The 26496-nt window shown below is 44.6% G+C and overlaps 1 protein-coding gene and 1 non-coding gene across 3 annotated transcripts; one reads left to right on the top strand and one right to left on the bottom strand.

Annotated features, from left to right (window-relative positions):
• Positions 1-5882: 5882 nt before the first annotated feature.
• Positions 5883-22200, bottom strand: LOC102931028 (ras-related GTP-binding protein A). 2 transcript variants are annotated; one of them, XM_037908601.2, is made up of 10 exons: positions 21848-22200; positions 20941-20974; positions 18266-18365; positions 17155-17221; positions 16093-16315; positions 12380-12475; positions 10457-10579; positions 9143-9234; positions 7836-7951; positions 5883-6426 (listed from the first exon to the last, which is right to left on the bottom strand). In XM_037908601.2, the coding sequence occupies exons 2-10, from the start codon at positions 20965-20967 to the stop codon at positions 6329-6331; spliced, it is 942 nt and encodes a 313-aa protein (XP_037764529.1). In that variant the 5' UTR covers positions 20968-20974; positions 21848-22200; the 3' UTR covers positions 5883-6328. The 2 variants fall into 2 exon arrangements, with proteins under 2 accessions (XP_037764529.1, XP_027682190.1); XM_027826389.3 differs by lacking the exons at positions 20941-20974; positions 21848-22200 and adding an exon at positions 18648-18993.
• Positions 22201-23963: 1763 nt separating this feature from the next.
• Positions 23964-24035, top strand: TRNAE-UUC. Its single transcript has one exon. It is a non-coding gene; the product is annotated as a tRNA-Glu (tRNA).
• Positions 24036-26496: the final 2461 nt, after the last annotated feature.

Here is a 26496-nt window from a genome sequence, read left to right on the forward strand (position 1 = left end):
GCAGAGCCATCTATTCTCCAATTCCCATCTCTGCAGAGCATATATCATTTTGCACAGACACCTCAATACGCCACTCTGCGCATCTGCCTTGGCAGTATAAAGGTGGTGTCAGCATGGTTGCTTCCTAATGTGTTTTTTTTAAAATAACTAGATGAGCCTTTCCTAAATGATTTTTTTGCCCCCGAAATTGTATCTTGGCAATTGAATACCAGCATGACAAGTACCTCAGTATTGCTTATTAAGTAGAAAAGCTTTATTAAGTAGAAGAGCATATGTCCCCTCCTTCCCAGCCCACACCCGTACTACCACCCTGCCTCTTGGCATAGTTCCTGTAGCCTTTTAGAAAGATGTATTTTCCCAAATAAGTTTGTTCAAATGCCACATATGGCAGCAACACAAACCCAAGATTCATAGTTACAGCTAAGCCCCTCCTTCAGGGGCCATCTCAACCCATCTCCCTCACTCTATTTTATGCCAAACCCAACAACACTTTGCGATCCTCCTGCAGAAGGACAGAGGAGGGGAGAATGGTTCACAGAAATTTATTCACACTCACAAAACTGCTGGGAGAGAGCTGTCCTTATCTGATGTTACAGATGGGGAAACTGAGGCATGAAGAGACAATGTGACCTGCCCAAGGTCACAGAGAGGCAGTGTCAGCTGGGAATGGAACTCAGGTCTCTCAATTCCTAAACCAAAATGTCCAATTTTTACAACTGTGCTCCACTGGATGACTCCTTTCCACAGCTCAGATCGCACTCTATTGTTGGGGAAAAGAGTGCATTGTTACATGAGGTAGTAACACTGGGAGGGTATTAAAAGAGCTCAGTCTGAAAAGACCATGAAGGCATCACTGTGACCCTCTGCAGTACACAGGCCAGAGAATTCCCCCTTGTATTTGCTGCAGTGGAGAGAATTATTCCTCTTTGCTGTGTAAGTGAATACAATCAAGTCACCCCGCAATGGGAGCACCTGCTAATGGCTGCTCCTCTGGCACAGAGTTTCAGACTTAATAGGGCCAAACCTCCCTCATTACCTGCAGCCCTCACTGATCTAATCCCCCCAAGTCAAGTTAGTTCTAGCCTCATGTCCATCTGCCATGCCTCCAGCTTCAATATCAACCACAGATCTGATCATCACTGAACATACAGCAAAGGACAACTCAGCAAGCCACCACACAGGAGTGCAGCAGGAGACCAGGCAATGACCAGGATGGGGGAGGATCGGCACATTAGCCATAAATTACTCTCCCCCACCCCCAAACCTGTGGATTGAAGTTGTGATTTGGCCATCACTTTTGGCCATTTGAATCTCAGTTTATAGTACAGCCACTCAGCCCCTCCAACTGGATCATTCTGCAGGTCAGAAACCCTTGTAGCCCAGCCAAATGCAGCACGTTGCTAATAACTCTTGGTGTGCTGAGCAAGTACGCAAGTCATAAAATCAGCACAAATACAGCCTTTCTGATAACACTGCTTACATGCAACCCTTCAGTTCTGTTGGGGACAGCACCCCACTATTTGCATAACCATCCCAAGTACAAAAGCCACAGCCATACGTTCACTAGGATTCCCCACCTCCTGCCCCATTTTACTGAAAGCCTCTTAGTTTGCTATGGGGTTGTTCCCTACATGGAAATCCTGATTTGACTTTCAAGGAGGTTGTAAATTTCCTCCTTACACTAATTATATAAGATCTTTCAATCAAATGTGCTTCACAAACTTCATACACAGACAGAAATGCAGGCACCTCTGGGATAGAGCGCAGTAATCCATCAACACAGAGCACACTGTACAACAGAGGGACATGGGAGGAATTTGGGGCAAGGATACTGCAGGAAACTTCTGCAGAACTTTGTCAAATAGATGAGTCCTCGGTTAAAGTCACAAACCACATACAGCATGGAACTCCAGGAAGGACAAGGGCTGAATCAATGCTGCTGACAATGATAACGTTGTTCTTTACATAGAGTACTTGCAGGTTCTTTGAGTCCTATAACTTTTTACATCAAACATCTATTAGTTCATTTGCCCTTCTGTGGCACCACTGAATAGTAGCTTGTTCTTTTCTATACACCCAGAGTCTACTGCATGTAATGCTCTGCAGTAAGATGTCTAGCCAGGTACTAGTATAGGCCTAACAGTTGCTAGTGAAAGTCTGAATGTGGTTTATTGCTACGATAGTGACTATTTGATAGTTCAGCAGAGAGCGTGTCCTGGGCCAGTAAGTCTTTGGATGGCCCACATCCACACATCCAGAATCATCAGCAAACTCGATGTCAGTTCTAATGGCACAGTGAGAGGCCAACCCATACAGGACTTGCCAATCTCCACGTACACTCAGTGGGGAAGAGGAGGAGATGACAACTTTTCAATAAGACCGTGGCAAGGGTGCCTTGAATCAGAAACAAGGCACTATCACCCAACCAGAGATGCCGCTTTCAGTGTTTTGTACTTCTGATCATCAGAGGAGGCAGGGAACAAAAACCAAGCGAGAGTTTTAAGCACCTTACCCACGAATGGGAAAAAAAGCTGCAAACTGTGTTTGCCGCATTTCAAGGACAATGCCCTGCCTTTGATATCCATTAAATGCCCAGAGCCTCATGCCATACAAGGATAAGGAGCTGCAGGAGCAGCTTTATAAAATAAAAGGGGTTCTCTGAGAATCACCATAGACACTTTCATGATCATCACATCAGTTGATCTCGCAAAATTCTGATAAGAAATAAAGATTCATTTTTATAAGCCACATTTAAAGAAGGGTAAGAGTTCTACTTTGGATAATAAGTCTTTTCCTCTATGCTGTAGCCTAATTCAGACAGCAGGGGGAAGCAAGTGGCTACAGTACAAACACAAAAAGAGTGGTGGCACTAAGAATTGTACCAAAAGACTATTATAACCGGTACTTTTAAATTTAGAAGGGAACAGCTGAGCCTACAACACCTGCCCCAGCCTCAGCCCTGGCAAAACTATCTAGATTAAAGACAGGTTGCACAGGAGCATAGAGATGAGAACATGGGAAGAAAGGGTCAGGAGGAGGAGCAGCTTAGAAGGAAAAAGTTATTAGCTACCCAGGTACACTGGGGTTTTACAGTAAGGATTAAGAGTGTTTTTATATAGCCGGTATCTGAGTGGTTAACCCAATGTAGCATGGTATTCATCTTTAACCTGTTCCCTTAGCATGCAGGCAACACAGAGTAATGTTAAATCCTGCATCTACCTGAGACACAGAAAAGCAGCAGAGAGCCCTGTAAAATTTAGTTCCTGCAACATATGAGTTGCATTTACATCTTTCACCAAGACTTCCGTTCCATTCACGAGGTGGAGCCAGGCTAGGCACAGAGGTACTGAAATGGTGATTTAAATGCTGTTCGAACAACTTGTGAGGAGCCGATCCGGGTCTGTGAAACACTGCTTCTGTAATAGCTGCTGTTTCGGAATTTCAGCCATCATGTGGCAGGGCCTCACAGATGGCAAAGCTAAACACTGCCCCCTGCCAGCAGCACTTCTAGCTCTGACTGTAAGGGTGCCAACAGATTTTAAACTAATGGTTGCTATTGGACTAAATGCAGAAATAAATACCATCCAATGTATTGACAGATAGGTAGAGTAATCCAGTAGCAATTCAGCCTTTGGAGCAGCTGGGGGATGACAACATTCAGAAAAGTAAGGAAAAACCACCAGTTTAGTCCACTTTCATCACAATTTAGTGTGCAACTTGCACCTGTTAAACTGACATAAAAGCCCTTCCAGCTGAAGGATCCATGTCCAGATGCTGCTGCTTTGGCATACCAGTACGAAAAGTGCATGTGTCAGCCACAGGACAGCAGCCAGGGGCCTGCTTGAAAGGACCCTTACTAAGCACAAATGCACCTCAGATGACTTACAGTGCCCCGGCTAACACCACTGTGGGTTTCTATCATAACACTTGCCCTGAGGAGTTTACAACGTGCAAAGCTGAGCATTAGGCTTCACTTCAGGCTCACATTGATCTGTACAGTAAACAGGTATGTGGAATGAGGAAGAGGACCCTTCCAGGGCAGATAACATTTTCAATATTGTTCTGCTTTCACATGCTAGCCACAGCCACATTAAACTTTCCTGCGAGGGAATCAGAGATAAACAGTTTTCTAACTCATCAGAGCTACTTTTCCATTTTTTAGCATTCATTTTAGTAATCATGGCAAAGTAACTGTGGGGCTTTCTATTCCCACAGCCAACTCATCATATTTCATCCTCAGAGGTCCAGCATTCAAACATTTTCCCCAACACACAACTCCAACCTGCTCTAACCAGAAGAGAGTACTGTTTAGCTGCGTCAGGGGATGGTGAGATTAAATCTAAGGCAGAACGACAGAGGTCTCAGCCTTCAGAGGAGAATGTTCAGAATTTGTACCTACAGGCCATTTTCTGCTTCCTCAGCAATGTTTGAAGTTTGCAGGAGGAAGGCTCTCAAGTACAGGCTCAGAACCCTTCTTGCTAATTGTTTGGAGGTTTCATGAGTTGAAGTTCCCTGAACTCAGCCAGCATGTTAGCATAGCAGATAAGCACTGAGTCCACCTGCTTTGTCAGAAGAGCACTGAGGATAGTTCTTGGGTGGAAAAAAAAAAAAAGCAGGAAGAACTCCACTGATTGAACTTAGAACAGAGAGAGTAGTCAATAAAATGGAAAAAGGCGTGGCAATTTCACTGCTTGCTGCTAAAAGTAGGGACCAGATTAAGCTGCTAGTGGCTGGTATATCCCACACCAACACTTCACATTCCACATCCTGCCTCTGTCCTCCATATCCTTCTTCCTGGAAGCAGTACATACAACTAAAGCTTCTTGTACTTTTATAGTCCAGTCATAAGTCTCCCAGGTACTCAAATGTCTGACTCTTCAATATACACATGGTAATAGAGAATTCCACTCTTGCTGGGATGCTGGCTTGACAGCTATTTGACTGAATATCGTGCTAGTCATACAGAATCTTCATATAAACATGCCTGTTGAGTAGGCTGTTTGGGGCACTAGTATAAAATAATGCAAAGATTTAAAGATGATAAAAATTTGGGGGCATCTTATTAGCTTGTGTCAAGCTAAGATACGCACTTCACATTTCAGTGCTCACATCATGAAAAACTTACCGTTTACTAGCTTGACTTTGAGGCAACATGATAGAGTGAGGGATTATATAAGACAAGTGCCACACCTGTTTTAGATTCAATATGTCCTCTTTTTCCTAGAGTAACATCACTGTGTATGCAGAAATAATTGCTCAAAGGAACATCAGCTCATTCAACAACTCTTAGAGGTTATAGATTTTCCTAATTGACAGTGCTTTAGTTTTCCTGTGTTTAATGGAGAATCAAGCACAAGTCCAGTAAAACAAATTAGACCATAATGTAGAGTCACACTGGTGTCTAATATTGTCAGGCTGCCTTTTTGAGATCACAGATGACCGAGTGCAACATTTTCAGCAGGGCAATGAGATCTGTTATCTCATCTGACTTCTATACACTTGTCCCTTGCCCTTCTCAGCATCTCCCTGCTCAGGAGGAAGAAAACCTGAAGGTAAGGACTACTATCTTGTTAAGTGGGAGTATTACTTTCAGCTCCTTTCATATAACAAGGATGATCTTCATTCTGGCATGCCTAAAATCACAGCAAAACAAAACAAACAAAAAGATTAAGATGACGAATAAATGGTCATTCTGACTATGACTCTTCTGGATTAAATGAATTTTGACACAGTAGAAACTCTCTCTCTCAAATGAGGATCTGGTTAAAAAAGGCCCAGGTAACAAGAAAGGAGAAATGCAGCTATATACCTGTTTGCCTGTCCAATGGCAAAGCTTCACAACATTTTAAAAGGAAAAATAATCACTTCCAGAGCTCTGGGAATCAAAGTCCCTGGTAGCAAAAATTTATTTTCATGACTGAAGACAAGGAGAAATTTATAAATGTATCCTAGCAACTTGCTGATAAAATAGTAATATTCCATCCTTGTGATTTATATGATCATCTGGAATACAGGAAAACATCCATAAAGGCTTCAGTGTGCGTGACTATGGCAACTAGGCTTATCAGGCCAAGTGCAAATCACCTGCCCTTGCATCTTCCCCAACCCCTAGTGTGCCAGGAAGTCTCTCTTAAAGGTCCACTGTGTATCCAGACATCATCCAAATGACTAGTGTCCAATGTTAAAAGGAGAAAAAAATAAAGAAGATTGCGGTGGTAAGCAGCACACTCATTTCAAAGCCCACAAAGACACCCACATTGTTAGATTCTCCTAAAAAAACTGCAGTTCCAACTTTTCTCCCCCAAAGACCATGTGGCTTGGCCAGTGTTCAGCGCATGAGCAGACTGTGCTTTGGTCCATCCACTCTCTCCAGCTTCTCAAAGTGTTTCCTAGCGTTGCGGATGTTGATCAGTGTAGCTGCAGAAGCTAGTGGGAAGAAAGGGCAAGAGAGGAAAAACCAGAAAGGATGTGAGTAATTAGGTCACCAGGAGTTAAAAGCTGCCTGGAAAGGTTAGCTAGGAAGGCTCCCTGTAATGTAAAACGCTGGAGTTTTGGTTCACAGCAGCAGGACTGAAGCCACGAAGCTCTGTGTGGTTTTGGTTCATGTTTCCCCTAAAGCTCCATAGCTACAGGTTTCACCAGGAGTGAAACAAACAAGGCAAGTTGCCACCTTGTTTAGCACTGAAAAGGGAATATTTTACATTGACCAATGTCAGATTTCACTGATCAAACTCTCGAGAGGAAAACTAACATACGGAAACAGGACCTCTCTTCCTAAAGGGCCTAGTGCTTATGAGAAAGTACCACTAATCTAAAAAGTGAGTTCTACCAGGTCTGTTCTGCTACTCCCAGGCCACTGAGGATGTAATATGAGGGGCACAGCAGGCAAGACTGGGTTGCCCTGCTGGATGATCCCAGAGTGGTGCTGTCCGAGACCCAAAGGGAGCACCTAGTAAAGGTATACTATATTGATGCAAGGTTTGTTAACAGGAATTGTGATTATGGAAGGAAGGTGCTTTAACTTTTTCTTAGCTTCCCATTTGTGAGCTTCCAAAGGATAATGTCACAGCTGGTAGCAAGCCCCCAGTCTGGTAGGATTAAATGCATGGGGCTAACCAAATACAGTAAAGTAGTTTTTAAAAGGTATTTTCTGCTCTCAGGGAATCACAGCACTAGGCCCATGTGCCGTATGGCTATCTCACTTAAAATCCTCAAATAGTGTAATACAAAAAGCAGTTTCATAGTGCGCAATAGGAAAACGTGTTACCAAAGAACATACAAGGGCCTGCACTCTTTGGCTGTAAGCAATGGTAATTTTCTCTATCCATTTCTTCTTGAGTTAAAAAGGAAAATGCATCCATAATTGGAGCACTAACAAAGCACAACAATACACCTAGAAAATGCCCACATTCAAGTTTAGGCCTAAAACTCACAGCCCAGCTGCCAGATTAGATCTGGCAAAGAATATTTACTGTGCGCAGCTTTACTAGAATAGACATGTTAACTGACATTGCCTGAATAAACTCCCACCTGTATTAATCACCATGCTGAGAAACAGCAGAGAAGAACTTGATTTGCAAAGTCTGGTGCTGTTTGCACTGCATGATCAAGCCATCTTTTAACCAATGTTCCCAAACCATGGTGAAGCACACTTAACATGTGTAAGTCCTATCCACAATTCCAGAATTAAACTGTTTTAACTGTCTTAGGGGCTTCGCTGATTGTACAGTGTAGGTGGGTACTCATTTATGGTCTCAAGAGTCAAATGTAAGTTTAACTAGCTCTTGGTCCCTGTAAAAGCGACACAATAGATGCCTATGCTCTATTAAACTTACGTATGGAAGGATCAGACATGACCACCATCACATATGTATTCGATGTGAAGATGTCAATGAAAGCAGCAAAGTTAGAGTTCCTGACTTCCATGCTCTGGAAAGAAGCAGCCAGCTTACTGTGAGGAGGAAAGAAAAGAGTTAACTCCTGTTATGTGACCATTTCAAAAGCAACCACTGTATTTACAAAGCACCTCATATCTAGAGATCACTTTAGTCACATCATGTATTCATAACTGCACAGCTTTCTTTGTAAAATAAGAACTGAGCCAGTAGGAGGTTTTTGTTTTTGACAGATACAAAATCTGTGGCTATATTTATTTACTTGCTTCATGGTTACAAAACTTGAACACAATTTAAGCAGGGCCCTCTGTTCAGTACTGACTAGCCATGGTGGGTTAGTGTTCTCTTTTTATACTTAATAAAAAAAAAGCTTTTGCACTGCACAATAGTGACCGACACCTGTTTGAGTTTGCTACACCCCCAACAGTCAATGTCTCCTGACCAGTGCATGCTGGAACCATTCAGCACAGACCGAAAGTCAACAATAGCAGAATGACTCTGTGGACCAGCAAGAGAAGAGAGTAGTAAACTGAAGACTCTGGAAACAGCCTACTAAAGCACGCATGTAGCTATTCAGCTACTCCTACCCTATTAGTGTTCTAAATCTTTTCAAGTATTAGGGATGGAAGGGCAAAAGTGGAGCAATTTTGGGAAAAAAAAAACCAAAAACCTATTTCAAAGTTTAACTTTGTCTTAAGTCTTCTGCTTTCCTTTTGTGACTGTTGCTAAATTTGTTTGAGCAAGTGCTTCCTCTCACAAACCAGCTTTTTGGTTCTTGAGCCCATAACTAAGTGCTTTTCTTAGATTTGCAGTGCCTCTAAGTGTCATCAGTAACTGCCATTAGGTCACAAGCTCAGTACTATAACTTCTCCGCAGAACCCAGAAGAAAAAAGGATGGGAGCAAAACTGTTTCAGAACAAACCTCTTTCAATGAACACCCCACTCATCCCCCCCAAAAAAGATGAAAGGCATGAAAAACTGAGTCATGATTAAAACAGGATACATTCTAATACCTTTCTGAATAAGAGAACTTCTCTGGTGGCCTATTATCCATAGAACCATTACTCAATTCAAGGCCAGGATGTGCTACAGAGAATTTACAAGGCGTGTCTGGTTGACACAGTTATCATTTATGCCTAGCCAGGGTAGATGGACATCAACACAGCCAAGTCGGGCTGATGGCACTCACCCAGAGTCTAAAGATTTCCAGTTCTTAGTAACGTGAATACACAGATAATTCATCTCACCTGCAGCTCAGCTTGAACTGTTTAATAATATTGCTGATTTTCTCAAATCTGTGGATATCGCGCTGTTCTTTGCACTGATAATGGGAAATAACCTGCAAGGAAAAATCACTAACTCAGCAATCAAAGCAGAAGTTCCCATCCACCAGCACATCTCCTAATGAGTCCTGAGGATCTCCTCTTCCTTGCCCTGCAATTGCCCATGCTTCAACTTGCCCCCACACTGAGACAAGAACAGGCAGAATGTCTTTTAGAAAGCTATCAAGAATGCACTAAATAGTTTTAAATTTAATTTTAAAAAAAATCTGATTGTGTATTCAAACAAACGTGCATGTATCTGGACCCAGCAAATCCTCACACTGCATGCATGTCCAGTACGATTACCAAATACGCATAATGATGTTTTTGAACAGAGTTTCTTCAAGTGTGTCAAACAGATTTCTCCTCGAGGAGGACTAAGTCCATGGCGAAGTTACAAAGACATGAGAGTGCAGAAAAATCCAGAAATTTATATTTTTTGTAAAACAGTCACTTTTAAGCTGTGAGCATGAGAAGCTTCTGTCCCAAAAATAGCTGTTTTCAAGAGTTATGTGAAAATAGGGGTTTATTACAATGCTGTCAATCACGTTGATCATTAATGTCATACTAATTTACAAAACCCCTCAGAAACTAGTAGAGCATATTGGAAGATGGCAATTTCAAGAGAGAGATGTGGTTCCCTAAATTTTCCATTAAAAAAAACAAAACCAAAAAGTTTGTTTGTTTAAGTGGAAAGTTCCAAACAAAATAACTTTCTACAAAAGTTTTCATTTAGAAAGCGGGACATTGTGTCAGGAAGAAAGTTTTGAGGAAAGTTTTCAACCAGCTCTCAGGAGTAGGTTTATATTGGATCAGGTACTCAGCAACTGAGGGACTCTGAACGGTTAAAGTACCACCTGGGAGGAAGTGAAAATCTGCATCATAATTCTCCACGTGGACACATTTTATTCCACACTGAGTGTGCCTTTGTTTGGTTTGGCTTAATCCACATAAATAACTCTTGTGCATTAAATTCACATCCTACCTTATTTCAGAATAGCTTCCCTGGCTAGGCAAGCCCTTACTCCCTCTGTCATAAAGGCACTGAATGAAAAGTTCTGCAACCTGGAACTTCCAACTAGCATGTGTTATGGTCATCAACCCCACCTGAGTCCTTTGCACTCTACAGTGCTTTTCATACAAGGACCCTACGCATTTTATAATCATGAATCTGCCTCCTTAAGGGAAAGGGCCAAGGAGCAAATGGACACAGCAAAGAGCAAGGACGGCAGTTCTCACCAGGAAAGTGGCTCTCTCAAACAAAAGAACTTCATCTGCTTCTATAATCTGAGCAAAGTTCCTCAGGTTCATTTCTAGTTGCTGGACATTAGGAATCAGCTGATAGACTATACTGGACCAAGCCTGTCAGAAGACAAAACGTACAGTGAGTGCTATGAGGATTGCATAAGGGTGTCCCCATCCTCCCTCTCTTGTTATGCAAAGTGCTTGTAAGAGTCAGCGAATTCAGGCTACAGTCAATGATAGCAGAGACAGGAGTTATGCAAGCTTCCCCATCTCTCTGTGCCCACACACTTCAATTATGGTTATGGCCCCCACTGGTGTTCCAGTCCCACACTTTTTCTTGATCAATCTACCAGCCACGTCAAATTGTGACACAGGCAAAAATCTTGCAGGGACTAGTCTGATACCATCTATTTGCCAGGTGATGTCTGGGCTGAATTTGAACCCATGTTTCCAGAGGAGAAGCATTTGTTTACTGCTCCCAGCTAAAGCCTCACAGGTTTCTGTTTTCTTGCTTGGAAATAAGCAGATCTCTGCTGTGTACCCATAGAAGTAACAGCAGAAGGCTCTGAACCACTGCATTAACTCAGGGACTGATCCCCAGAGATGCCAAGCGCTCAATTACAGTTGGCTCCAGTGGAGTTACAGGTGCTCAGCACATCTCAGGATCAGGCCCTCAGTCTGTAAGGGCTTCACCTCACTGCCTATGCCAAGCATAGTATACAGATAGTGATTTGCTTATGTATTAGAATTCCAACATACAAGCAAATTGGGCAAAACCAAAGCTTTTTTTATATTTAATCGGCATATCTCTGGTGCTCAAGGGAACAGTTGAGGTTTCACCTTGTCTGAAGGCAGAAGGTCCAAAATATTCATTTTCAATACAGAGCTCTTATGGGACTGTACCTAGAATGATGCAGTTCTGCCTCTGGGCACTTCAATATGAAGCATAAACAAGAGCATCCACAGTGACTGACTGGCTGGATGCAGGGATCCATTTAAGAAGAAAGGTTAGCCAATCTGTACCCAGTTGGCTCTCAAAAGGGAAATGTGCTAAATGCCTACAGTATGGGACCAGCGTACACACTAAAGACACAGAAAAACTAATTTCAGGAGGGTGCAGCCTGGATCAGCTTCATTCAGGCTGATGCCACATACTGTAGGCTGGGGCATTCTTTGTATTCATGGATAGATTTTAGAAGGTGCCCAGCTTCACCTCCCACTGAACTCAAAGGGACTGCCAGAAGATCAACTCCTATGAACGTCAGTCTATCAAGAAGGCTAATGGGCTCTCGCTACCTTTGCCCATTGAGATGGCTGTGGCACATTTGTAGAACCATAATTTTCTCTCAGTCTGATCCATTTAACATCCATGACCTGAATATCTGGAGGGAGATCTTAATAGGTAACTGGGAAGCATGAAGGTAAGGAAAGTTTAGGCTAGATATCAAGATAAGCTTCCAGACTATGAAGAAGTCTCCCAGGCAGATGTGTGGAAGCCCAAACACTTGAGTCATTGAATACCTGACAATGTCCTAGAAAATAAAACATGGAAACAATTCTGCACTGGCTGAACACATTATTGTGCTAAGTGGGGTGGAGGTTCCTTCTAAATGAATTGGGCAGAGAGTATGTGGGCAGTATTAACAGGAAGATACAGGACTAGGAACCAGAATACTGATGGGAGAAGGGAAAGGTGGATTTATTTTATGAAGCCAGCAATTTAACTGCGATCAGCCCCACCACTTGAACAGCCAGAATGGAACCACTTGTTTCAGAAAACATTGAGACGTTAAAGGGTTAGGGGAGTCCCGTCAAGCTATGGAACTCTGCAGCAACTGACAATGCAGCTTACACAACAGTAGAGCAGGAGGAAGATGAAGGGAAATCCCACCCATGAAGAGAAGCAGCCATTCAAACCTTATAAAGTGTTTCATCCCAGATGGACGTTCTAAAGCATGCACACTCCAGGGGGCGGGACAGTCGCCGCAGGTCTTCCTCCCTCTCTTTAAAAATCTGAAAGACAGAAGTTTGATATTTTTAGATCAGTGATACTCAGACCTCAGTGGTTCAGGAGCCAAATCAGCAATTAACATTACCCAAAAGAGCAACAGCAGTGTTAATTCACGGTTTCATTTACTATTTTTATATACATAATTTTTTTCTTGGTTATTTTGACTAAGTATTATTTTATCAACAATTGGTTAATAACATAGTAAAAGCATCCTGATTGGTTAATAGCTTACATTGGTTAATAATTAATATCACACTGTGTTTTAATATTATATGCTGCAAAGAGCCACAAAAGACATATTGAAGAGCCACTTGCAGCTCCCAAGCCTCAGTCTGAGCACCACTGTCCTAGATGAACACATACATTCCTGTTTTTGGTGAATGCTTCTGCTGTGGTTATTTTACCACATTTATAGTAAGAACTTTGCATTTCAAAACAGAACTCAAGGGCGCACAATATTTTCCAATACCAGAGCAACTGAGGATGCTGCAGGCCAGGATAGAGGTGCACTAGCAGAGCTGTCTGAGGGATCCATGACTGGAAGAACAGGGGGCTGCAGATCAAAACTGAGTTACATCAGCAGAGCTGGGTGGGACCTCAGGACTGGAAAATCGTGCGTGCTACAGGTTAGGAACCAGGTGAATTGGCAGAGCTGCGCAGGAGAAGTGTGCACAATTGCTGCTTGTACATGCCTGGCTCCGGCAATAATCATTAGTCATGTTATATTTCATGAGTTCCAAATTTACTCCTAGATAGGGCCCTACCTTATTGTGAAAAACACTGTGAAATTTAAGGTTTAAATATCTGAAACTGTGAAATTCATGGTTTTAAAAATGCTATGACTGTGAAATTTGTGAAAATGGACCGTGAATTTGGTAGAGCCCTACTCATAGACTTACAAATGTGAACAAGGACTTAATAGGCATTCAGGTTAAAAGAGAATGGGAGAAAACCCTTACAATGAAGTGTGCTGCATTAACTAAGCTGCCATGGGTTAAGTAGTCACTGCATAACCCACTGTCCCACACCTTATTCTGCTCTTACAGGTTATGGTTTAAAAATAGCTGAGATGGGTCAAAATAAGACTTTCCAAGACATCAGAACTTAAGAAATCATTAGAAAAGCAAGGTAAACAGCTAGCAGTGAGCCCCCTGGTGTGGAAAAAGCAAATTTTTCATAATAAATTCACTGGCAAAATCCAGACTGTCTGTTCCACCCACATCTATGAGGCAGGAAGTCTCAGAAGTGGACATTAGGAATGAACAGGGATAGGGAAAAAATAATTTCTATCCCAGCCCAGTGTGTTAACAACACGCTGAAGATCAACAGCATTTTGATTTCTTTGAGGTTTCTCCTCTCTTTCTCTGATATTCTAATCCACAAGAGACCCCAACCTTAAGACATTTGAGACTCGTACGCTTAAGAAGGCCCCAACCTGAAAGCTGACCCATGTCACAGGGTTTATATTCCTGATTTCCACAAGCTATTTTTAATCTGTTTTCAGGAACGTGAAAGCAGGGAACATCCAGAAACCTCCTGATCGACAACGTAACCCAATACACACAAGACATCAAGGTCCACAATTTGGCACTACTTTCAAGTCAGGTCAACAGTTAGGCCCAAGCAAACAGACAGAATCCCTGACTCAAAGGAGACTAGCAGATACCTCAAAGCAGTTCCTATTAGAGGGGTTGCAATGCTTTCAAGTTGTGTCACTGCACGATTTCACCCCCCATGCCCTTCCTTATTTCAGAGAATGATTAGAATTCATATGCAGTTGGTTGGTGTCGATACTGATGTTAATAATTACTGGACAGCAAACTGAAATATCAAGCATCACAGCCCTATGGAACCAGTTTTCATTTAACTTATGCACAGTCCAGGACATTCCTGACCCCTTGCTGGGGAGGATGGAAGGTAACATTCAAACAAGCTCCAGAAGGAAAATGCTTTAAGTTACAGCCAGGTCGAGCTAGAGTGACAAAATGAGGCTCAGAACGCTGGCCAGTATCTGCTGATTTGTGAGCCAATTTGTTTCATTGAAGAAGTTTGTCTACCCAGGGAAGACCAGCCTGTGTCTTCACCCACGTGGCCAACTTGCTCTTTTCTGAGCCCTTCGTTGCACATCTGGACAGAGATGTATCAAGCTGGAAGTGACAAAGAGTTCAGTGCGTTGAGTACGCTAGACCAGCATTTCTCAAACTGGGGTCCGCCAGGGGGTCCAAGGATCCTGCTGATCAACTCCTCCCCCACCCCTCCCAGTGCTTCCTGCACACCAGGGAACAACTGTTCCCGGCGTGCAGGAGGCACTGGGAGGAGAGTGGGAGGAATCATGTCCGGGGCTACTGACCCCACTGATCAACTCCTCCCGCTCCCTCCCTAAACTCCTCCTGCTCCCCCCCAGCGCCTCCTGCACCCTGGGGAACTCCCCAGCGTGCAGGAGGTGCTAGGAGGGAGGGTGAGGAGGGGAATGGGGGCACTTGGGGGAGGTGGCAGAAAGAGGCATAGAAGAGGAGGGGCAAGGGTAGAGTGGGGGCAGGAAGAGGTGGGATGGGGGTGGGGATGGGGCCTGGGGCTGAGCAGCAAGCTTAGGGATCAGTGGCAAAAATTTTAAATCAAAATGGGGGTCCTCAGGTTACTAAAGTTTGAGAACCGCTGCACTAGACCAAAGAAGTGATCTCCAGGTCTGAACCAGGTTGATGATCAACCGCAGAGCTAGGGGTGTGCATATGTCATAAAGAAATGTATCTAACACACAAAGTTAAATTTCTCATCTAACACCAGGAGTTGGGTATAGCTTTCTCACTGAAAGATTACCATGGCCCAGACTGAAGAGAGAGCGCAGCATGCAACAGCTCCCACTGAGAACAATGGGGAATCTCACTCCTGTCCTAGGAATAACAGGAGCTGCTGGGCACTTTGGAACTCCATCCTTAAGTGTCTCCGCAGGTTTTGCACCGAGTGCTGGAAATACTTGGCTGTACTTCAGCCAGCCCATACATCTGAGCAAGAAGGCAGGTCAGACTCAATGCCAGTTCATAGTCCATGGCCCCTTTGCTTACAACTGTCAGTCTGTGTTGGCTACTGCCAACTGTGATGTGGACATCTGTCCACTAGGATTGAGATTGAGACTTCCCCAATTTACAACACAGGCTAAACAGCTGACACATGGTAACTATTTTTATTCAATACACAGCTGAGCTGGATTTGAACCAGCAGCATAGTGGTAATAGAGTTGATCACCTAAATCTTTGAAGTACAACAGGGAGGTTAAACCTTTTGAGTTTTTCTTTGTGCCACACATCCCAAAAATTGGTAATGATGCTAAAACTGACACCATAAAGGAGAAGATTACAGGTAATTTGGCATGGAGAGTCTCTTCTCTATGTAGGTCATTAGACAGGCATTATACAAAATGGGCCAGCAGTAGCATGGAGACTACAGGTTTGGAGGCTGGGAGCAACTCAACTTTTCAGAGATTTTCCCCACACACAAACCTGAAAAAAACTTTCTGGAGAAAGTGCGGGTGTGACTATGTTTAAAGTGAAAGATGGAAACAACATTATGCATGCTCTCTGTTACAGAGTCCACACTGATAAGGGAATGCTTAGCTCCTTACCAGATCACGCTGGTCCTCCTGCACTAGATCCATCTTGTGCACTAGGCAGAAGATCTTGGCATCAGGAGAGTTCTGCAGGATAGCCTCCAGACACGACTGGTAGTAGTGCATGTCCTTCTCCAACTCGCGACTCTCCACGTCGAAGACGTAGATCAGGACTTCCACGTTGCGGAAGATGTTGTCCCGCTGGCTGGTGAAGTAGTTCTCCATGAAGGTGTCTTGTCTGAGAAGGGGCACAGCAGCAAGGCAAAGGGACTCCAGTTAGATCAATCAGACCAGCTTCGTTTACCCATTTGTCTGCATTGCCAAGAAAGTCTATTATGTATGAGGATTGAGCTATCAATACAGCAACTGTAGAAACTGAAGTCCTCTTCTTAGCCACAGAACAGGTACAGTATGGGCGGTGTAAGCTTACTCTTTCAAATGAACCCCATCCTTGCCCCACTTGAGTATATCAACTTTTTATAGGAAACCAAGTCCATTCATCAGAAGGCTGTTCAGCCTTTATGCCTTTCCAATCTCTGCTGAGTGCCAGCGAGAGGGCTTCTTCTATGGACAGCTACCCATCAGGAACCATAGCGCCACCCCCAATTCATTTAACAAAAGCCAGTGGGCCAACATGACCAGTCTGGTCCAATCTGAAGCAATGACCCCAAAACAAAAAGTTCTAGAATCCATTTCCAACAACAATTTCTGCAGCCCTAGAGGTAGCTCATCTATTTTGCACGGCTCAGAGACATTGTTTTGACAGGATAAAGAAGCAGTGAGGGAAGGGAGAGGCAGTTTACTCCCCCTGTCCCATGGAGAGGTTACTTTGGGCTCCATGATCATCAAGTCAGCCCCTTTCACCCAGCCCCCATGTCTGAGTTTATGACGTGGTTTATTAATTATATGGTACCATCTACAGTTCTATAAGCCTTCATCAACAGTTCACTTAATACACAGAAAGCATTCCTACCCCACTGTAGCTAAAAGGACAGCCTCCTAATGTATCAGATCACCATCCTAGTTGCCACAGCCACCTCCATGGGTTTCACAAGCAGAAGAACAGACAATACCTACCCTCCACAGTCCCACAGGTTCAGCACCAGGTTTCCCAGAAATCGAACATGGGAGTGCTCCACGTCAACTGGAAAGAGACAAGAGAAGTCTAGTAACTGTTCTTATGTTGCCCCTGTAAAATTGGGACATCTGGTAACCCCAGTGTGGGGCGAACACCTCATCACAGAGACCAACACTCAGGCTCTGTAATCTGATACCACATGTACATGAAACACAGATCAACTGAAAAAGGGGGACTACTGGAAAGTTACCATCCAACACAGTTGAAAACGTGATTTATGGTGACTCTTTGAAGCCCAGAGCTGTAAGTGTGGAATTCCAGCTACTCAGCTTTACTAGGTATATTCTGCCATGGATGAATATAGAATCATAGAAATGTAGGGCTGGAAGGGACCTCATGATGTCATTAAGTCCAGCCCGCTGTGCTGTAGCAGGACTAAGTAAACTTAGACCATCCCTGATAGATGTTTATCCAACATGTTTTTAAAAACTTCCAATTATGGGGTCTCCCTTGGAAACCTATTCCAGAGCTTAACTACCCTTATATTTAGAAACCTTTTCCCAATATCTGTCCTAAATCTCCCTTGCTGCAGATTAAGACTCCACGTCCTAACTTCGATGGATATGGAGTATTGCGTATTGCAGAATCATCTATGCAGAGGTCTTTCTGCTAGGACCACTGAGCCCCACTCTCTAGCAAGTTTATTACTGCCCAAAATCATTGTGTTGGCATAGAGAAGTCAGGTCTTCTCTGGAGGGTTCATCAGCAATTCTGAACAGTTCTTCGTGGGAAGGCAGGGTCAGTGGAAAAGCACTGGCTTCCGAACTCTATTTGCATCAACATTTAAAGTCACCTTCTGGCCCACAGCTTAAAGGAGAGGGATCAATCCACCTCACCCACATCCAAGGTACTTTGGCTCAGATTTTCAGCCAGACCCCTCATGGAGGGGCCCAGCAGACAAAAGAGACACCCTATTACTCCATCCACAGAGGAAAGGGGAGAGTCTCAGTGGGTAACTGCCTTGCATCTCTGTGCAGATGGTCTTAAATGTTAATTCAAGTTCAAGAGCACAGGCATCAATAAGGAGTCAATAAGAGACCAAGATCTTACTTGTGGCACCAAGGCGCCGTGTGTCTCTGGCGATGTAGTTTGCAAAGATAATGGATCTCATGCTGGTCTTTCCAGACCCACTTTTACCCATCAACAGCACCTGGTAAGGAAAGGCAAGAGAGAAGAGTTAAACTACAGTGAACACTGGCTTCTCCATGGCTCTTTAATGCCTAAATACCAATGGTGTAAAGACAAAAGGTTTCAGTAGCCCCATGCACAGAGGACTTGACCTGTGCATATCGTGATTTGTCTGCCTCAGAAAAGGCTAGCAAACAAAAGTCTTAAACCTGAATGACTGGAAGACGTGTTCTTAATTCCTTGATATTCGTGGTCAATTAACAAGCATTACACACTATAAAACTCTCACTGTCACTTTACATGCCTTCCATTTACTCAACACACAGAAGGACCATTCCTCTTCTCCTTGGCTTTTGCTTTCTTCCTTCCCCACAGTCAGATCACTCTCTGGGAGCTGCATACCCTGTCCCTAGTATTGATTGTATAGTTTCCTAAAATCCAGAAGAAAAGTTACTGTGCTTCTTGAAGCTTATTCATTCTCCTCATCTTGACCCCCATGCCAATAAAAACCAATCACAATGGATGAATGCGTCACAGAGAAAGTCAACCCGAGATCATTTCTGCTACATACATTGAGAAGGCACTTTGCAGAGTTCACAGCTGGATTTCAGACATCCAGTGAAGAGCTACATTTATTTTTGAAGTAGTTTTTAATCTTTCACTTCCCCAGCCTCCACACGTTCTCCAAACACACTGGCACTTAAGATGAAAGCTTGCTCTTCCTGATTCATCAGAGAACAAGGATTTGATGAGCCAAACACATTTAATCCCAAACATTTAAAAAAAAAACACTGACCATTCAATGTCCTCTGCCCTCCCCTCACCACTCTTCTTATGTTTTGTACAGTCCACCTCACAATACAAGAATCAGATTCTCCTCCCTGACTGTGAAATAAAATCCACATCTGCCTTTTAGATGTGAACATGCTGGAAGGCAGAAAGAAGTTTAAAAGCAGACGGACCAGTATAATTTGACTACCCAGTATTGCTACACAGGAGGCACAGATGGAATCCCAATCTCTTGCTTCCCAGGTCAGCGGGCCATGAAAGAGCAGGAGACATTGTGATTAGGTTTTTGGGTTTTTGTGGGAGAAATAATTTGAATGGCTCAGTAGCAACCCTAAATGATTTTATAGCAGCAGGGATTGACTCACACTATCAAAAGAATCATTAGCCAAGTTCCAGTCCCAAAACAAAGTTCTGCCTTTGGCAACACCTCTGAAATCCTATTATAGACAGCAGGGTTTAAAAAAAAAAAAAAGATGCAACGCTAGGCTGAAGCTGTCCTACAGAAGCTTTGACTGGCAATAGAGTATGAGTCAGGAAGACACCCGCTTGATCCTCAGATCCCAGAGTTTACAGAGATCAGAGCATGGTTTACAACTAGAAAACAAATTTCAGACTCAACCAATTGACATGGAATCCCACCTTGCCATTTTTAGTCACTTTTCTGAGAAGAATCACATTTATAGGCTAACTAGTTCCCTTCCAAAAGCAGCTCACCACATCATTAAGGTACAAACTAGTTGAAGTGCTCCCACAGCATAACAGAGTTCAGGATAACAGGTTTTGGTGGACTTTGCAGCAGAAGAATGGCAAGATACTCTTCTTCAAAGAGGCAGACAGGCCCTGTAATGTGTCTCAGACTCTTTGAAGCTAACCCCTAAGTATAGTGTTCTCTGGTGATTGCATATAAGAGGCCAAAAGAAGGAGAGATATCTGATCTTGTTTCACAACAAAATTGGTGAAGAAATGTCTGCATGAGCGTCAGCCTGTTGTAATAGTTAGACATAGCGCTATCCAATTTAAAATCAAATCTAAATTCAAAGGTGTGAGATTCCACCACCAATTCCTCTGGTGGCTTTTCAAAGGGACTAGACCCTCATATGGTGGAAGAGGAGAAATCTGATCCAAGTAAAACATACAAGAATAGTCACATTCTTTAGTTAGCAATCTTAGGCATTTCTAATACAGTTATCACTGTAATATCTACACTCCTAATTCTGAGTAGAGGAGCTATATTTCCATCATTGGCTTCCAATCACTATCCAAGACAGCCAAACTTCCCTCTCCAGATAAGATATCACTTGAACCCCTCAATGCAAATATAACCTTCCAAAGCACATTTCTCTGACAGAGATCAGGAGTGTTTCATTACATACATACATATAAACTAGAACATAACACATTTTCTCCCCTTAACACTAAATTTTTACCTAAGTATTTGCCATGAGTGAGGTGTATTCAATTAGTGGTTACTATGGCAGGTTCCACTTTGCACAAGCCCAGCTGCTCTGATTATCAAAATATTTGAGAAATACTAATTTTCAAGTCCTATCATGTTAAGTGAAGAACACAGCAGCTATCACTACCACAGGATGCGAAAGAGATCTTTGAGTATTAATGGTCACTTGACAATCATGAAGATCATACCATGAGACTAGCGCAAGCACTCACACTAAATGGGCTTCCACACCAGAAGGTATCTGATGAGCACTTTGGGATCTCAAAGGTATTTTGCTAGGTTCAAAGGGAAACTTGATCAGCATTTGCCAACGTAGGTAGCAAAAACAGAGCGTGTGTAATCCAATTCTTACCTTTTTCTTCATGGCTGTGCTTGGCATCACCCACCTACAGATTTAAGACAAAGACAAGCATCCCTGTTACACTGCTGTACTTTCCTCTGCTCCAGTTAACAACTTCATCACAACCCAGATAACAGGGCCAGTTACAGAAGGCACTTTACAACTTTTGTCTCAGGCAAAAGAGCTGAAGGGATCTTTAGGAAAAACATCCTATCATAAAGAGATCCTTAAAACACCCATGCTTACACCTCTCTTAACTATGTAGTTAAATTAGACATAAGCAAGATAAATTCAGTGTGTGGCGGAAAATAACAGGACACCCTCCACCAGCATGTCAAACTCCTAATACCCACACACTCTCTCTCTCCATTCCCCTGCAGCACTGTCAATTAGCAACACTTCTATTCCCACATTTAAATTAACCCCCACATTACTGTTCCACATATTACCCATTCTCTAAACCCCAACAGTAAGTAGTTCCAACCAAACGCACAAACCCCCATGACCCTTCCCGTTCACCATTCGTCACTCATATACACACTAACCACCCCAAGACAAACTAGTCACATGCTCCCACATACCCTAATATCCCCCATTATCCTCTAACCACCCCACAAACTCTGACATTACACCCGGAACAAATTAATCTTTAGCCCTATACAAACCCCCTAGTTACACCCTACACAGAGTTCCCCGCACCCCAGGTTATTACACAGCCATTCACATACTGAGCCCTGCCCATCGCAACTCCCCCTTCATGTCAGTGATCCTGCTCTACCCCGTGCCTTTTAAACCCAGTTACTCATACCCCCCTCACCCCAGCCAGCCGCACTGACCCCCTCACAGTCACTGCATCCCCACAGCAACCCCAGACCCCCTCCCCCCAGACCCTGCTGCCCCGGCCCCTCGCCCCCGTTACCTCTGGCTCTGAGCGCGGCGCCGCCTGGGCCGACCCCGCGGTGGGGCGGGGGGTCCCTGCTCTGCGCCCCAGGCCGCCTCCCTGCCGAGCGGGGGCTGTGCGAGCGCAGCGGGTCGGGGGGGTCTCTCCCGGCCCGCGCCCAGCGGGGGGTCCTGAGGGCAGGGCTCGGCGCGCAGAGAGAGCCAATCCCCCCGCTAGGCCCCGAGGCCTCGGCCTTGCCTGAGCCAGCCGCCCGGCGGGGTCTCTCCTCCTTCGGATGCGGCCCCCGGGACACCCCCTGCGCCCCTGGCTCACGAGACTCGGGACTAGGCTGCCTCAGCCGGTCACGTGAACAGCCGCCCAGCCCTCTCCTCCCCCGCCCGTCAGGTGACTGAAGGCGGAAGGGCTAGAACTGCCGCAGGGCCGCGAAGGGTGGGTGAAGCCAGGGCGGCCATCTTGCGTAGGGGCAAATTGCCCATAAGTGAGGCATTGCTTCAGTAGCCGGCATGATCACTGGCAGCCTGGCCCGAAGGATTGGGGGGCACCACCAAGCCCGCTGTTGTCAATGGGGGTCATGGGTGCTCAGCACCTTGCAAGTCTGGGCTCAAGTGTATGACTGCAGAGAGCCTGGGGTGCATGTAGGGTACAGACTTGGGCCCTGTCTGCATGACTGGGGCACCTGTGGTGTTCTGTGTGTAGGATGCAGACTCAAGCCCCATCTATATGGCTGTGTATATGGTGCAGGATTGGGCCCCAATGTTTGATGGGGGATATCTGGGGTGTGGCATATGCAGTGGATATTGTGTCCTGATGGATTCATGTATGGGGTGCAGCATCAGGTCACATGTATGATTAGCATGTATGGGTTAAAAGAAAAGGAGTACTTGTGGCACCTTAAAGACTAACCAGTTTATTTGAGCATGAGCTTTCGTGAGCTACAGCTCACTTCATCTGAAACCTGTCATGTATGGGTTGTAGTTGATGGGGTACAGGATTGGGCCCCGTGGAAATGATTGGAACATGCATGGAATAAATAGCGCATGGAGTGAAGGGTTGGGCACTGTGTGTATGATTGGTGCATGCACCTGGTGCTGTATGATCAGTTCCCAGGGGTGTGATTGGTGCATTTGTGGGGGCATAGTGTGTGATGTGCAGGATCCAGTTCCATGTTCATGACTGACACCTGCTTAGGGCATAGAAGCAAGTCCCACACATATGATTGGCACATGTACAAAGTGCAGAATTAGGCTTAGAGTGTAGGATTTGCACATATGGGACATCAGGCCTCAGGTGTAGGATCATTGTGGGAGAGGGGAGCATTGCAGAATCAGGGCCCAAGTATACATATTAGAGATGGGCCTTAGCTGCAAAGTTTGGATCCAAATTTTCCCAAGATTTTGTTTGGATACAGGATTTGTCTCAGCCATTAAACAAACATTTCCAAACATTAGCACCATTTGGGGGTATTTGGCTCCAAGATTTTGATTTGGCCCATGATAGAGACTGGACCAGTCCGGTTGCAAAATTTGGATCCAATTTTATGGGTGTCTCACTCCACGACTTTAGTTCACACCCAACCTGGGAGCATATTGATTATTCCATCCAATACCACAGATAATGCAATGTAACCTATGGCTGGGGTGAATACAGGCCTATGTAGAACCATGCTTGTTATAATCCCATATGGGCATGTCTAGATGGTGTGCATTAGAGCAAGTCAAACTGGTTAGACATGGTTTGTGCATGCACACTGCAGGAATGTTGCAGGTTTGCATTTACCAAAAACTCAGTATTATTCAAGAGGCATTTATTTACCCTATCTGATCACTTTTCCTCAGTTTAGATACAGAGGGCAATTTTACCTGGGGTGATATGATTAGTCCTAATGCCTATCGCCACTATAAGGGAGTGCTACAGTCATATCATAGGTTTCAGAGTAACAGCCGTGTTAGTCTGTATTCGCAAAAAGAAAAGGAGTACTTGTGGCACCTTAGAGACTAACCAATTTATTTGAGCATAGGCTTGTTTGCTAGAGCCAAAGGCAAGTAGAAAGGGACCGAACAGATCAGTAAGTAGGACAAAGGAAACAGCAGAGAACAACTATGAGAGAGCCGGAAAGAACAGTTCATTCACCGCCTCCCATATGGTCTAGCGGTTAGGATTCCTGGTTTTCACCCAGGCGGCCCGGGTTCGACTCCCGGTATGGGAAGTTTCACTTTTTCCCTTCATAATTACATAGGTTACAAATTAAATTATGTTTAGTCGGGTACACTAAACCCCGCCAACAAATACTCCGCTTTTTAAAGGGCGAACCATGGTGCTTTAAGCAGGTAAAACCCGCGCAACATGGGCTTGGAAACAAGACGCATAGCTGAGACGCTGGCGGGACGCGGCCACTAGATGGCGCGTCGGTCCATGCCGGAGGCTAGCTGCATAGCCCGAGCCTCGCAAGGGACCTTCCGGAGCGCAGCTGGGCACAGGCTGTGTTACGGCTCCCCGCTGTTTCTTATTTGCTGGAATAGGAAGGGTCTCTTCAGCGCTCTGGCTTTGCAACCTGAGATGCAGGTAATACCAAATACCTTCGCTGATTTCCTCTTAGTACCGGTGGATTTGGGATAAATTATTTTAGTTTATTTGGCAAACCGCCCATAGTGGATTTAAGGAAACCAGCTCGGGTAGATTTGGGGTGCTTTCCTCCTCCTTGGTACAGCTCCCCCAGGAGGGATATTGGCAGGGATCAGGAGACCAGTTCCCAACTTTTCCCCAGCTGCAGAAATCCATCCCAGGTCGAGGTGCTGCATCTGGAAATACTGGCTGCTTTCACCTGACCTCCGGCACAGATTGTGTTTGAAAGCAGAAACAGTTGATCATCCCTGTCTTCTTTGGATCCATGCAGAACCTGCATTATAGCTCTTTGCAGTAGTGCCCAGGAGGAGCCAAGGTCAAGGAAGAGAACCTCGGTGTGCTAGGCGCTGTACAGATACAGAACCAAAAGGCAGTGTCTCTCGCCCCCGCCAAGGGCTTAAAATCTACATACATAAAGAAGAATCCATAGTAAAATACATACATAAATAAAAAGGAAGAAGAATCTTGGCCATCCACAGGGCAGATGTCCTTCCGAGCTGTGAACACTGCTCTACTCCCTGAGCTCCTGCATCACTGACAATGGAGAGAGAGCATTTCAGCCCTTTGTATTTCTTGACTTTTAAATGCAACAATACTTAGCACTTCTTTACATTTGTTGAGTGCTTCACAAACACTTAGGTCTGGTCTACACACAGTTTTTGTACTGATTTATTGGTGTAGGCTGGGGGTGTGATTTTATACCAGTAGAGTTATACTAGAACAACCCCTAGTGTGGATACAGTTAGGCTGAGAGAAAGGTGTCTGATACTGTACATTTATGGTAAGAAGGCCTGGTCCATACACAGTTTTTGTACCTACTTAATTATTTCAATTAAGGGTGTGATTTTCTACCAAAATAGTTAATCAGTATAACCTGGAGACCTGGTCTACTCGAGGAGAGTTTTGCCAGCATAGCTATGCTGCTTTGCCACACCAGCAGAGGGCTCCTAGTGTGGACACAACTTGTACTGGCAAAACTGCACTTCTGGTCATATACAATAGCTTATTCCAGACCCCGCTAGCAAAATGAACAATGCCAGTAAAAGCGCCAGTATAACTGCGTCTCCAGTATAACTGCGTCTCCACTAGGGCTGCTGCTGGCACAGCTACGTTGGGCACAAATCACACCTCTGACTGACAGAACGGTGCCAGCAAAGCTAGTCATGTAGGCCTGGCCCTAGTGTGGCTGCTGGTATACTGGTGTAAAGGTACCTAATAGAAATTTGCGGGAAAAAGCTAGACTGGCATTAGCATCTTTATACCGGTATAACTGTGTCTACACTACACGCTTGTACCACTTTAACTATACTGGTACCACTTTTGAGGGTAGCCATGTGTCACAGATCCCCAGGATCGGTGCTCAGACTCAGAGGCTGTAAAGCCAGTAGGGACCATCATGATCAGTCTGACCTCCTGCAATTGTAGGCCATTGAACTTCACCCACCCACTCCTGTAATAGACCCATAACCACTGGCTGAGTTACTGAAGTCTGCAAATCATGATTTAAAGACTTCAAGTTACAGAGAATCCACCATTTACATTAGTTTAAACTTGCAACTGACCCATGCTGAATGTTGCAGAGGAAGGCTAAAACCCCCTACGTTTCTCTGCCAATCTGACCTGGAGGAAGATTCCTTCTCAACCCCAAATATGGCAATCAGTTAGACCCTGAACATGTGGACAAGACCCACCAGCCAGCAAGACCAGGGCCGGCTCTACGTTTTTTGCCGCCCCAAGCAGCAAAAACAAAAACAAAAAACCTGCTGAATACGCCACCGCTGGAGAGAACAGGAACGTCAGAGGGAGCTGCCGCCGAATTGCCGCAGACGGCGAGACCTGAGCCACAAGAGTCGCCGCTGCATTGCTGCCACGGGAAACAATGGAGAGGAGCTGCAGCCGAATTGCCACCAGGGCTGCTGCCAGAGTGCCACCCCAAGAACAGCCGGAGTGCCACCCCTTTAGCAGCACCGTCCCAGGCACCAGCTTGCTTAGCTGCTGCCTAGAGCCGGCCCTGAGCAAGACACCAGGGAAAGAACTCTCTATAG

The sequence above is a fragment of the Chelonia mydas genome, chromosome 9, assembly GCF_015237465.2.
Source record: "Chelonia mydas isolate rCheMyd1 chromosome 9, rCheMyd1.pri.v2, whole genome shotgun sequence".
NCBI classification, from domain to species: Eukaryota; Metazoa; Chordata; order Testudines; family Cheloniidae; genus Chelonia; species Chelonia mydas.

Excerpts from the sequence above, each read along its gene's own strand:
- LOC102931028 (XM_027826389.3), bottom strand. The coding sequence starts at position 18,743 with ATGCAGCTCCCAGAGAGTGATCTGACTGTGGGGAAGGAAGAAAGCAAA. Across the intron at positions 18,366-18,647 it reads GTGTGTTGAGTAAATGGAAG|GTGCTGTTGATGGGTAAAAG; the intron begins GCATGTAAAGTG and ends TTTCCTTACCAG. Across the intron at positions 16,316-17,154 it reads AACCTGTGGGACTGTGGAGG|ACAAGACACCTTCATGGAGA; the intron begins GTAGGTATTGTC and ends GCCCCTTCTCAG.